This window comes from Heterodontus francisci, chromosome 27, assembly GCF_036365525.1.
Source record: "Heterodontus francisci isolate sHetFra1 chromosome 27, sHetFra1.hap1, whole genome shotgun sequence".
In the NCBI taxonomy this organism is placed as follows: Eukaryota; Metazoa; Chordata; class Chondrichthyes; order Heterodontiformes; family Heterodontidae; genus Heterodontus; species Heterodontus francisci.
Window position 1 is genome coordinate 11,228,972 of NC_090397.1, and position 13,592 is coordinate 11,242,563.

General features: G+C 44.6%; 1 protein-coding gene across 1 annotated transcript in view; it reads right to left on the reverse strand.

The window, feature by feature from the left end:
• plxnc1 (plexin C1) overlaps positions 1–8,284 on the reverse strand; it is a 158,719-nt gene extending 150,435 nt beyond the window's left edge. The window contains exon 1 of the mRNA XM_068058810.1: positions 6,822–8,284. Within this exon, the coding sequence (XP_067914911.1) occupies positions 6,822–7,856 (1,035 nt within the window). The 5' untranslated portion in view covers positions 7,857–8,284. The remainder of the gene's footprint in view (positions 1–6,821) is intronic.
• Between the last annotated feature and the right edge of the window lie 5,308 nt (positions 8,285–13,592).

The window sequence follows — 13,592 nt, forward strand, 5'->3', positions numbered from 1 at the left end:
CCTATAATTGAGAAGAATGAGAGGTGATTTCATTGATTCTTAAGGGATTTGACAGGATAGATGCTGGGAAGATGTTTCCCGGGCTGGGGAGTTTAGAACTTGGGGTCAGTGTCAGAATAAGGCGTCAGCTATTTAGGACTGAGTTGAGGAGAAATTTCTTCACTCAAAGGGTTGTGAATCTTTGGAAATAAGATCAAATCAAATAAAAAGATTTTTGGATATGAAGGGAATTGTGGGATATGGGGATAATGCAGGAAGGTAGAATTGAGGTAAAAGAAAAATCCATATATACATGTACTGCATTCCCTTAATTTATCTAAACTGGTTCTTGCTTCAAAAGTGTGATTAATTGCTGACTGCTCATGATTAATCCTCCCATTTCAATATGCTCACTAATGTGATCTTGAATAATGTATTCTGAGGGCTGGATTTTGTATGGCACCATCAGGCGGGATCGAGGCAGGGAGGCCTGGAGTGTTGCTATGGATGGCAGGGGTGGTGGAGTGGAGGGCTTGCTGCCTCGTCGCCCAGCGATCTTCAAATGGGCGGGACAGGCCTATGACGGCCTTCCCACCCAGAGGACAATTGAGACCCTTAAGTGGCCGATTAATGGCCAATTAAGGGCCTCTTCCCTCCACCGCTGGAATCTTACCACTGGCAGGAAGGACGCCTTGCAACACAAGGCACCCTCCCTGCGGGCATGGTGGGGGGGGGGGGGTGTCCTCCTCCGTGGGCCATAAATTGCCCACAGAGGACCCCCACCAGGAACCAATTCACCCTCCAGGATCCTTCTCCCGCAGTACTTGCAATCCGATCCCCAGCCCCTCCTCACCGGGGCCTTCTGACTGGCTCCGGAAACCCTGCCTCACCTACCTCTGGTTCAGGGTTCCAGCGCTGAGCCTGGGTCCAAGGCCTCTGCAGTACGGGCAGGAACCATCACTCCCAGTGGCGCTGCTGATATTGCTGAGCTGTCAGCCCTCTGAATTTTATTTAATGTATCTCCTCTATACCTCCATCCTCTACAGTTACACTCCTTCCTTCATCCCTGAGCAATCATTTATTCTCCAACTATCCTTTTATGTTTTACATGTTTATAAAAACCAATACGATTTCCTTTTATATTATACGCTAGAATTTTGATATATTCCGATTTAACCGTTCTAAATCTTCCTCTTCAGCTCCCAACTACACTTACACTACATATCTCTCATCATAATCCTTTGAGTTATTAGCCACAAGGCTCCCTTTAAGAGTGTATTTATATAGCACTCATTATGACCTCTTAAAACACTTCAATGGAGGGAAGCATGGCAGTCAATTTACACAAAGCAAGATCCCACAAGCAGCAATGTGATAATGACCAGATGATTTTTTATTTAATGATGTTGGTTGAGGGATAAGTATTGGCCAGGACACCGGGGAGAACTCCCCTGCTCTTTTTCCAATAGTACTGTCGGACCATCTGTCTCAGATGGCAGTCAAGATCTCAGTTTAACAGCTCATCCGAAAGATGGCAGCTTCAACAGTGCAGCACTCCCTCAGTGCTGTGTAAATAATCGTACAGCAACATAGTAATACATAACACACATTCCCGAGAAACAGAATGTTTCTCCAGCTCCAAAAGCAATCAATCCTTGAACAGACATCCTCAGGAAATACAGAAGCAAGTGATTGTCAGCTACACGAACAATCATGTCCGTGCCGTTTGTGATAAATATGCACCAAACTAAAAGTTGTTCAATACACTGACATTGCACTTATGATCCGTGCGGCTCTGAAGAGGCAAATTCTCAACTCCTTAAACACGTGTAACTACATTAGACTCAACTTGAGAAAACAAACCAATAAAGTAGGTGGAAAAGTCCTTCACATTGGACAATCCACTGGGGAAACTAATAGTTTGGGACTGAATAAGTTATGGTATTGGGGAGACAGTGGCGTAGCGGTAATGGCACTAAACTTGTAATCCAGAGGCCCATGCCAGTCTCCTGAGGATATGGGTTCAAATCCCACCATGACAGCCTGTGGAATTAATTAATAAATTCAATTAATTAATAAAAATCTGGAATTGAAAGCTAGTCTCAGTAATGGTGCCATGAAACTATCAACAATTGTTGTAAAAACCCATCTTGTTCACTGATGTCCCTTAGGAAAGGAAATCTGCCGTCCTTATCTGGTCTGGCCTACGTGTGACTCCTGACCCACAGCAATGTGGTTGACTCTTCACCGCCTCTGACATGGCTGAGTAAGCCACTCAGTTGTCAAGGGCAATTAGGGATGGGTAACAAATGCTGGCCTTGCAGCCATGCTGACATCCCATGAAAGAATAAAAAAAAAACATAAACAGACATATTGAAATTCTACAGCGACAAGAGCAAGGCAATGAAAATACAGATATCAAATACCCAAACAAATTCAAAAGTTATGCAACCATAAAGAGAGAGGACAACCACAGAAACCTAATACAGGGACATTAAGAGAAGTGACATATCACTACAAGAAAGTTATGAGTCAACAACAGTAGTTAAAGCTTCGAAGTTGGTCGTTTAATTTGCCAAAGCTTTTGTCAGTTTGAAATTTCCACTCACCAGCCAAGCAACTAAATTGCTTTACAATCAGAAGGTAGTTGTGTAAGGGGGGAATACATAAAAGCCCCTCCATAGATCTCCGTTTAAATTTTGCAGCAGTTGAAAATTAATTAATTAAAATTGTGAAGCTCAAACATCGCTGAACAAACCACTTTCAACAACAAAAAAGCAGGATGCTGACCTGCTATTTTCTTTCACCAGACTCCTGAGGGCTTAATTTTAACATCATTGAATCTAAAGCCTATAGGCCTAAAACGTTTGCAATGATAATTAATTGAACAGGCCAGAGGGCTGAACCTGATCTGAATGGGATTTCTGATCACTGCTAAATTTGTTTAGGAGGCCCTGGGCGATTGCCTGAAAGGATTGCAGGCTTTATATGAATATTGAAATGAGGAACCTGCACTCATTTCAGACCTGCATTCCCATATTTGTTTGGACTAATTCAGTTTGTGATGTGGAAACTTAGACAAGCAGCCTAACGACCGGTCCTTAAAGGGATAACTGAAGAGCGCTCAAAAAAGGCCCAGAAACTTTAAACATGTTTAGTATCAGTGAATCAGTCATTGGCATCTATCTCATCTGATAACGATGTGGGTTTTTGGCTATTTATTTCCAAACCTCAGTAAATTTTATCTGAGAAAACCAACGCCCTTCAATGCCCCCTAAAGAGGGAATTGCTGACTGCTCCTGACCACAGCCATCTTTTCTCAATCCTGTTTCAAATTATGCTGGCCTTCTCATATGTTCTGAGTCCATCTCCCTCCCACACCCTTTACATTCCTGCTTAACTCTCAATCATAGACAATGCATGCTCTAATCCCACATTTCTCAACGTATATTTAAATCTGTTACTTAGCTATTTCTACTGATAGGAAAGGTTCTTTCCTGGAGTCACTCCTCTCCCAAAGACAAATCTCAACAACAATTTCAACTTGTATTGATTTAGCACCTTTAGCATCCCAAAGCACTTCACAGGAGCATTATCAGACAAAATTTGACACCAAGCAAATACCTCGCCCAGCTACATCTAATTATTTTTGAAAAATCCTCTTTCTTGCCAGAATGTAATTGTTCGCACCAAGTTGCTATCTGTTTCCACCAACCAGTTAACAACAGGGGCAACAATTTGCATTTATATAGTGCCTTTAATACAGTAAGACATCCCAAGGCACTTCACAGGAGCAATATCAGACAAAACTTTCACCAAGCTGAATAAGAAGATTTTTTTTAAATTCATTCATGGGATGTGGGCGTCACTGGCCAGGCCAGCATTTATTGCCCATCCCTAATTGCCCTTGAGAAGGTGGTGGTGAGCTGCCTTCTTGAACTGCTGCAGTCCATGTGGGGTAGGTACACCCACAGTGCTGTTCGGAAGGGAGTTCCAGGATTTTGATCCAGCGACAGTGAAGGAATGGCGATATAGTTCCAAGTCAGGATGGTGTGTGACTTGGAGGGGAATTTGCAGGTGGTGGTGTTCCCATGCATTTTCTGCCCTTGCCCTTCTAGTTGGGTAGAGGTCGTGGGTTTGGAAGGTGCTGTCTAAGGTGTCTTGGTGCATTGCTGCAGTGCATCTTGTAGATGGTACACACTGCTGCCACTGTGCGTCGATGGTGGAGGGAGTGAACGTTTGTAGATGGGGTGCCAATCAAGCGGGCTGCTTTGTCCTGGATGGTGTCGAGCTTCTTGAGTGTTGTTGGAGCTGCATCCATCCAGGCAAGTGGTGAGTATTCCATCACACTCCTGACTTGTGCCTTGTAGATAGTGGACAGGCTTTGGAGAGTCAGGAGGTGAGTTACTCAACGCAGGATTCCTAGCCTCTGACCTGCTCTTGTAGTCATGGTATTTATATGGCTACTCCAGTTCAGTTTCTGACAACCTTGGACAACCTTGGTCAAAGTGGTAGATTTTAGGGTGAGCCTAATAGGAGAAAAGCCAGGTAGAGATGGGGAGAGGTTTAGAGATGGAATTCCACAGCTTAGGGAGCAGGCAGCTGAAGGCATGGCAACCAATGATGAAGCAAAGAGAATCGGGGACGTAAAGAGGCCAGAATTGGAAGAGTGCTGATGTCTTACTGGGTTGTAGGGCTGGAGCAGCTTACAAATATTGAGATGGACATTCTGGACCGGGAGCCAATGTAGGTCAGCAAGCATTGGGGTGATGGGTGAACAAGACTTGGTGTGAAATAGGATACAGGCAGCAGAGTTTTGGGTGAGTTGACATTTACTGAGGGTGGAAGATGTGAGGCTGGCCAGGAGAGCATTAGAATAGCTGAGTCTGGAGGTTAACAAAGGCAGGAATGAGGGTTTCAGCAGTAGATAAACTGTCGCAGGGGCAGAGTTTCAATAGGGTTATGGCTTGTATTTCCACATGAAATATCCAACTGACATGACATACTGGGAAATGACAATAAGGGCGGGAGTTAGAAGTCCCTGAAGTCTAACACTGGAATGTGGGTATTAATGATAACAGAGCATGTAACATATCGAATTACAAATTAAATCAGATTCGTTGTGGAAAAAGATCCTGACCGAGTTTCCTTTACACCTCTATTGTTTCTTCTCTGCTAGCTCATCTGTTTGTCTTCACTTTGTATCAAAAAGTGCCCTTAAGTAAACAGTTGACATGTTTCAGACAACTGATTGGATCTCAGATTAAGTCAGTTGCATTAAGGATTACAGTTAGTAAAATATAGGGATCACATTTAAAACAAGGCAACACTATCCTTGTTAATGATGTTGGTTGAAGGACAAATATTGGCTAGGGCACCAGGGCGAACCTTCCTGCCCTTCTTCAGATACTGTCGTAGGATCTTTTACATTCACCTGAGACAGCAGGCTGGGCCTTGGTTTAAAGTCTCGCCAAAAGACAGCACCTCTGACAGTGTAGCATACTCTCACAACTGCAGTGGAGTATTGGCCTGGAGCTTAACTCAAGTCCTTGAATAGGATTTAACAAAAAGAAAGACTTGTATTTATATGGTGCCTTTCATGACACAGGATGTCCCAAAGTGCTTTATAGCCAATGAAGTACTTTTGAAGTATGGTCACTGTTGTAATGTAGGAAACACGGCATCTAATTTGTGCACAGCAAGATCCCACAAACAGCAATGTGATAATGACCAGATAATCTGTTTTTGTGATGTTAATTGAGGGATAAATATTGGGCAGGACACCGGGAAGAACTCCCCTGCTCGTCTTCAAAATAGTGCCATGGGGTCTTTTACATCCACCTGAGCAGGCAGGTGGGACCTCAGTTTAGCATCTTATCTGAAAGACAGCACTGACAGCACAGTACTCCCTCAGTACTGCACTGGAGTGTCAGCCTTGGTTTTGTGCTCAAACCCTGCTTTGGGACTTGAACCCATGACTCTCTGACCCATAGGCAAGCACTGTCACTGTAGGCGTGAAGCTGCAGTGTGCCTATCCCAGTGGGGTGTGGTGAAGTTTCGGAGTAAATCTCAGAAAATCACAGTGTCAGGGACATGTGAATGATGAATAGGAAGAGGCTCCAAGGATGGAACCCTGGTGTCCAGCAGAGATAATAATACGGGCACAGAAGAAGAGACCATGCCAAATGTAGAACAGGTAGGAATGGAGCTGAGACAGCAGCACCTTGGAGATAGAGGAGACATTCGAGGATGAAGTCATGGTGAAATATTGAAGGCAGATTAAGTAGGGCAAGGATGAAGACGAGGAGAGACAGTGAACCCGGTGATCGTCACTCAAGATGGCAACAGAGACATTGGACAGAGCTGAAACAATTACCTAAATTAAATGAGACACTGACTCCATATGAAGCCCATATTAACAACTGTGATCAGTGGTTTTAAGTGTCTAACGCTCTCTAACCTTCTCCCCTACTTCAGCCTAAAAAGCTGGTAGATTAGTCATTAATCACTCAAAAAGGAATTAGTAGGTGATATATTGACCAGAATGTTATCACAAATGGTTCAATACACTGCCAGTAAATCTTATGTCCAGTGTAGATGGGTAATTGGTTTTACTTTAATTATGCTACGACCAATCCTGTCCCATTATATCATTTACTTATAGTCTCTTGTAAAACTGTTTAAACAAACATTTAGTGTCTACAGTATTTAGCAATTTCAGTCTTTGAATAAGGTTTACCTGCAGCTCCGATGAAAAGATGCACATTACCAATTTGACTGTTCCTTTATTCAAAATAGTAAATATGAAATATATTTTAAAGAGTTATCATTTGGAAACTTACCTGCACGCTTTCAATCAGGAAGTAGTTTTTCCTGCCCTTTCCGCTGTTGTTAAAGTTGGTCAAGTTGTAGAAGCAGAGGGGTCTGTACCCAGACTGTCCTTGTTGGGAGAAGATTGCGACCATGAGGGTTTCGGAGGGAGAGAGGGTGATGAGGGCAGAGGACAGGACCCTGAGGTCCTGTTCCCCACCCAGGGGGCAGAGCAGGGTGGCTTGAGAGAAGGACCGAACAGTGTCCACACCATTATCTTGAATGTCCATGCGGATGATCTCAGGGCGTGAATTATTGGCATTAAACAAAATATAAATATGTCTCTTCCACTGGAAACCCTGCACGTACTGGAGCTCCACAGGATGGTTCGCATCTAACTTGACGACTGCGTCACCAAACTCTCCCTCACTAAAGCCCAAAAATTCTTTATCCCCAACTTTTCCCTTAGGATTTCTTAGGAAGATGGTGCCATCAGCATTCCCAAAGTAACTGCTGTTGTCTTTGCAGGAGGCTGGGATAAACCTGCTGGCCTTCCCAGTAGATGTGACGGCTGTCACCAGGTAAGCTATTGTCTTGGCTTTTACCAGAAAGGCGACTGTTGAGGCTTCAGGGTGCCGAGAGGCAACATTCCGGAGCATGTCAGTGTTGTACTGGCTGATATTGTGCAGTTCCCTAACCTCACAGGCTCCCAGCCTCAGCACCCCACAGGTCAGGACTCTCTGCATCTCCTCGTCCACAACCAGGATCTTGTTTACGTTGGCCGTGGCCTTCCATTTGGCGCAGCAGCCATGCTGTTTGATGCACGGTCCATCCAGAGGAAGCCCTGTACTCTCCAGCACCTCCAGCCCCAGGCTCCGGTTGAACTGGTACAAGAAGTCCTCAGTGGCCACGAACACTCTGCCATTGGTGCTCACTGCAATGTTATTAGTGCGGTTTGAAAATTGGAACATCTCCTCGGGATTAACCTCAGCAACCAAGGCAGCCAAAGAGTTAAAGAGCAGGAAATAGAGAGGAACATCCTTCACTGGATTCATAGTCCTCGGCATTTAACGCACACGCACACACATTCACACAGACTGTTGGTTTCAGTCTGCACAAAACCTCTACAGAGCTGGTTCAAGTGAGAACTTGAATTCCTTCCACTCGATTGGACTGCCAATGTCCTCAGTGTGGTGAGAACTTGCCTTCAGACCAGCTTAAACATTGCCACTTGCTTCCTTTTCCGTTTTTTGTGGCTTCCTGCTTGCATTTCCAGAACTACATCAACTTGCACAGAATCTGCGGCACAGAAACAGGCCCAGACACACTATGATAGAGCCTCTCCCTGCTCTAACTGCCTCTTCCCCTCATGTTGTCATTTTCCTCATTCCCTTCTCCTTCATCACTGCAACAACCTCCCCTTAATCGTGTCAATGCTATCGGCTTCAGCCACTGCATTTGGCAGTGAGTTCCACATTCTCACCACTCTCCGTATAAGGAAACAGTGGAAAGAGAAGCAGCAATTTTAAAGCTGCTGACTCAATGGCAATAGTGTGGATGATGGGTTAAATGGTGACTGGTCATCTTTGAAAGAGCTGTTCACCTACTCCCACTTCCTTGTGCTCTCCCCATTGCCCTGCAAATTTTTCCTTTTCAAATATTTATCCAATTCCCTTTTGAAAGTTACTATAGAATCTGCTTCCACGCCATTTCAGGCAGCGCATTCCAGACCACAACAACACGCTGTATAAAGAAAAACTCATCTCCCATCTTATTCTTTTGCCAATTATATTAAATTTGTGCCCTCTGGTTACCAACCCTCCTGGCCTGGAAACACTTTCTCCTTGTTTACTCTATCAAAGCCCTCTCAACAGAAATGTATTTTCCAAAGCTGCAGAACTTCAGTCGGACAATTCATTGTTGTCCCTAAACAGCAAAGGAGCCACAAGAGAGCTGAGAAACCAAGATAAATGAAGGGGACAACATAGTTCGTGCATTTATATTTTCCACATGCCACTAGCCTACTCTGAATGAGATAGCAGGATAGTGGCTGACTCCCCTGACCAGGATTTCATGGGACCCGGCGGGAATGGGAAGGTGGAACTGGAAGTGGGAAGCGAAGGCCTTCCTGCTCCAACTCCCGTTCCCATTGGAATCTTGTGCCAGTTGGCCAATTAACGGCTGGCACTCAGCGCCAGAGGCCTTGAGGCAGCGGCCATGTCGTCAGCTGACATGGAAGGAAGTGCTGGTGGCCAGCACCCAAGCCCTGTATCAAACTGTAGCCAGCAGGAGGCCTGCGACCACAGACCGTTCGCTTCAGCCAGCAACTAGACCCCTTCAGCCTGATTCCACTTTCGTCAGCCAGCAGCCAGACACATTCAGCCCCCAGCCTAGGACCCCCATCATCCTGCACGGTGCCCACGCCACCTGGGCCCTGCCACTATAACGGGGGGGGGGGCAATCTACCAATGGGTGCTGAAACAGAACACAGCATACCCCCACCTCCCTAGGCCCCTCTCCAGTGAGCCCCCTGACAGGAGAAATAACTCCTCAAGGGGGCCTCGACTCCAAATAAATGGTTGCCCTACTCCATCCTTGCAATGAAAGTGAAACACCTCAGTGTGTGGCTGCCGAGCATAGCTACAGCTCCCGGTCCATTGCTGCCCTTTACAAGCTGCCAAGGCAATGACCCCCTGAGACACCCGTGCGCTACTCGTAAAATTTAGAGAGGCCTTTAAAATCAGTTTCAATTGCCTACTTAATCATCTAAATTAGCTTTTAATTGTTCATTGCTGAAATGTGAGCAGAATTCCCATGTGACTTGCTGTCCACCACTCGTGAAATTGCATCCCAGCAGCCACCCGGCCTGACGCCAACTCACGCGATCTTACGGCACCCCCGCCTCCACTGCTGCCCGCTTTTATCCTGAAAAATCCCAGCCCTACCTCTGGAACCTCCTCCAGCTCTCCAGATTTCTGCACTCCTCCAATTCCGGCATCTTGCATCTCCCTCCTGATTTTAATCGCTCCACCATTGGCAGCTGAAGATTCAGCTGGCGAGTCCCTAATATCTCTTTATGTGACTCAGAGCGAAATTTTGTCTGATAATTCTCCTGTGAAGTGGCTTGGGATGTTTTGACTATGCTAAAGGTGATATACCCTCTATACAGAGCTGCTCAGGAAGGGTTAAAACCAATTTTCAACAGTTTGTGTTAATATATTGTAACCGAACTATCACATGGTGCGAGGAAGTGGACATGGAGTCAGATGGGAAAATGTTATTGGTTGGGGAGGGGAGATGGTGAGGTGGAGTGGAACCAAAACCTGCTGCAAAAGATGGGTTTTGAGAAGGTTTTTCAAAGGTGGGATCAATACTGTGGCAAAGGTGGAGGACTGATCCCAGTTCGAGGAATGAAGCATTCATGTTGGATGAGATTGTTGAAAGGAGGCCATGAGTTGATGTAAAGATGAAGAGGCCCCAACAGGTGAGTCTTTTTTACTTTCCTTGTGGGGCAGGTGTGCTCCTCTGGGCCCAACAAGGAAAGTTTAGTCCTCTCCATGACTCACGTTTCACCTGCCCATCCCTCCCAGAGACTTGCCCGAAATCCTGTTGCCGAGACCTACCCAAATCCTTGCCACCCGAATTGCTACTCCTGCCCACCGACCAGCTACCACTGCCTGCCTGCTTTGGGTTGGCAACTCACCACTGGCAAACAGTTCAGGCTCACAGTGGAGGGAGGATTAAAATCAGCTGGGTCTTGCGCTTCCAACATTGGGGATAATTGGCACTGGCCACGGCTCCCCTGCCCACCATAATTCCATGCCGCAGTTAAAATTTCCCTTATATTGTGGGATTAGTTATACGCAGGGCAGAGCAGGTGAGAGTGCCGGGTTCCCTTCACAGTGTGGCCCAGTTGAGTTATTACCTGGTCAACTGAATTGAATTTCAGAACATGCGAAGGTGGGATTGCGAATTCACATCCTCTGGGTCCTAATCTATTGTCTTAACCACTAGACCACCATACACGTCCAATTGCTTGTTCTCTCTTTGTAAATTTCTGATGAGAAAATCTATATTGATGAGTTTAAACAGCGTAGTTTGTCTCATGATAGTTTATTCACCCTTCGAACACAGGCTAACCTGAATGGTTTCACTTAGAAATGTGTAGACAGCTCAGAGGAATGCCTTCAAATCTAAATACTCTAATTCTGTACATCAAAGGTCGATAATGAGAGTTGCCCACTTAAAGTGCTGTGAGAATGATGTGACCACACTCATGTAAAACATCACCTTAAGTATCCACTCTCCCCACTACTGACACATTGTGGCTGCTGTGTTTTGATCCACAGATTACACTGCAGCAACTCACTAAGGCTTCTGCAGCAGCAGGTCCCAAACCCATGACCGCTGCCACCTAAAAGAACAAGGGCAGTAGGTGCATGGGAACACCAACACCTCCAAGTTTGCCTCCAAGCCACACACCATCCCAACTGGAACATATCTTGGCCATTCCTTCTTTGTCAGTCAAAATCCTGGAATTCTCTATCTAACAGCACTGTGGGAGTACCTTCACCAAATTACTGCAGTGGTTCAAGGAGGCAGCTCACCTACCAACTTCTTAAATGGTAATTAGAGATGGACGAAACAAATAAGGAAATTCCACGTGTAAAGCTGGATGTCCTGATTGCTCAGATCTGAGGTAGTTGACTCCCAATTGGGAAAGCCCCAAGCTCAAGTTTCCGGACACTTGAAATCACCTCTCTCATGAAACCAGTCGGGTTTTTCATTTCCTGAGTTACAAAAAAAAATATCATCGCATCATCCTGAAGGGAAGAAGATGGTTTGATATCAAAACAGTGAGACTGAAGATTTCTTGACCAATTTACAACATACATCGGAAATGGCTAAAAAGACACAGCTCTTTCTCATTGAGGATGAGAATGGATGCTGCTGATTCATTTGTGGACTATATTTATAGTTATTTAAAGGTATATTCAAGCCAAAAAATATAGAACAATTTCTAGTTCCCAGAATTCCATTTTCATTGTCTTTAAGCATTAAATTTGGAACAACTCATTTTCCTGGGTGTCAAATTGAGGCTCAGGTTTTCTATCTCAAAGTCCATCTGCCCGAATTTCCGATTGCAATTTTGTTCATTCCCACAATCTACCCACTGAGTCCCCTACTTTAAATATATTTAAATGAGGACCGGCGGCAATTCCGTCCAGAAATACCTGGCTTAGGTGCGTTAGACACGTGGGGTAAATTAGCTGTTGCTGAGAAGTTTGTCTTGTTTATTCTTGGGATGTAGGCATCACTGGCAAGGTTGCCATTTATTGCCCATCTCTTGTTGCCCTGAGAAGATGGTGGTGGGATGGTGGTGTTAGAGGAAAGGGGATAGAGGGATATGGACAAGACGAACACATGGGATTCAGATACTTGTGTGGAGGATAAACATTAACACAGACTGAAACAAAACCAAGAAATGCTGGATTCACTCAGCAGGTCTGGCAGCATCTGTGGAAAGAGAAGCAGAGTTAACGTTTCGGGTCAGTGACCCTTCTTCGGAACAGTTCCGAAGAAGGGTCACTGACCCGAAACGTTAACTCTGCTTCTCGTTCCACAGATGCTGCCAGACCTGCTGAGTGAATCCAGCATTTCTTGTTTTTGTTTCAGATTTCCAGCATCCGCAGTATTTTGCTTTTATTAACACAGACTGGTTGGGCTGAACAGCCTGTATCGCTGTTGTAATCTCGGTGTAGTTCAACACTTTACTCATCATTTCTATGGGGATATAAAAGTTTTTTGATGACCATTGCGCAACATTGCCATTACACCATAAGCCTCCCATTTGATACCTGTATTCATAGGTTTGGTAGCATAGTGGGTTACATTACTAGACTAATATACCAGAGGCCTGAACCTCTGTCAGTGATATGAGTTCAAATCCCACCACAGTGATTGGGAATTTAAACTCAGTTAAATAAATCTGGAATTAAAAAAGCTTGTTTCAGTGATGGTGAATTTACAGGATTACCATCAAAACCCATCTGGTTGACTAATATGCTTTAGAGTAGGAAATCTGGTGTCCTGATTGACATATGACTCCAGATCTTCCACTGAAATGCTCAAACAAAACACTTAGGTATCTCTTTCTAATGGGCAATAAATGCTGGCATTGCCAGTGACACCTACATCCTGTGAATGAATAAATAAGTTGTATTAAATTGGCAGTGAAGGTAAATTAAGCCATCCCATGGAAAGCTTGTGCAAATTAAGCAATTGAAATAACCTTTAATCCTTTGTTTAATGGACATGGCTTGTTTTAAATTATTTAGAATCCAGCACTAAACCAAGCTTAGATTTTTTTTAAAAAGCCAACATTCAGCACAGGGAAACAAAACCAGAGATTGCACCCCCTGGTCTGCTGTGGCTCAAAATAATTAATAAAGAATTCCAGAATTACTGAGCTCGACAACAGGCAACATCCTCTGGCGTATGACAAAGATGTAAGAGCACGGGACCTCGGGAGGAGCCCTCCTTCTGGAAAACACACAGTGCCACAGAACAGAAGGTGCATGTACTTTCTAACCTCATAGCAATGTAGAAACCACACCCCACCCACAGTATCCTGAGACTGCAACGTTAGTATGTATTTTACAACATGATCATTGCATGAACATAACATCTATAATATTTGTTATGTAACCTAATATATAGATAGTCCATCAGAACTGGCTATCAGCTCATGGGCAATCCATAGGAACTCGATTTAATAAGGAATAATGAGTCAGATTTAGTTA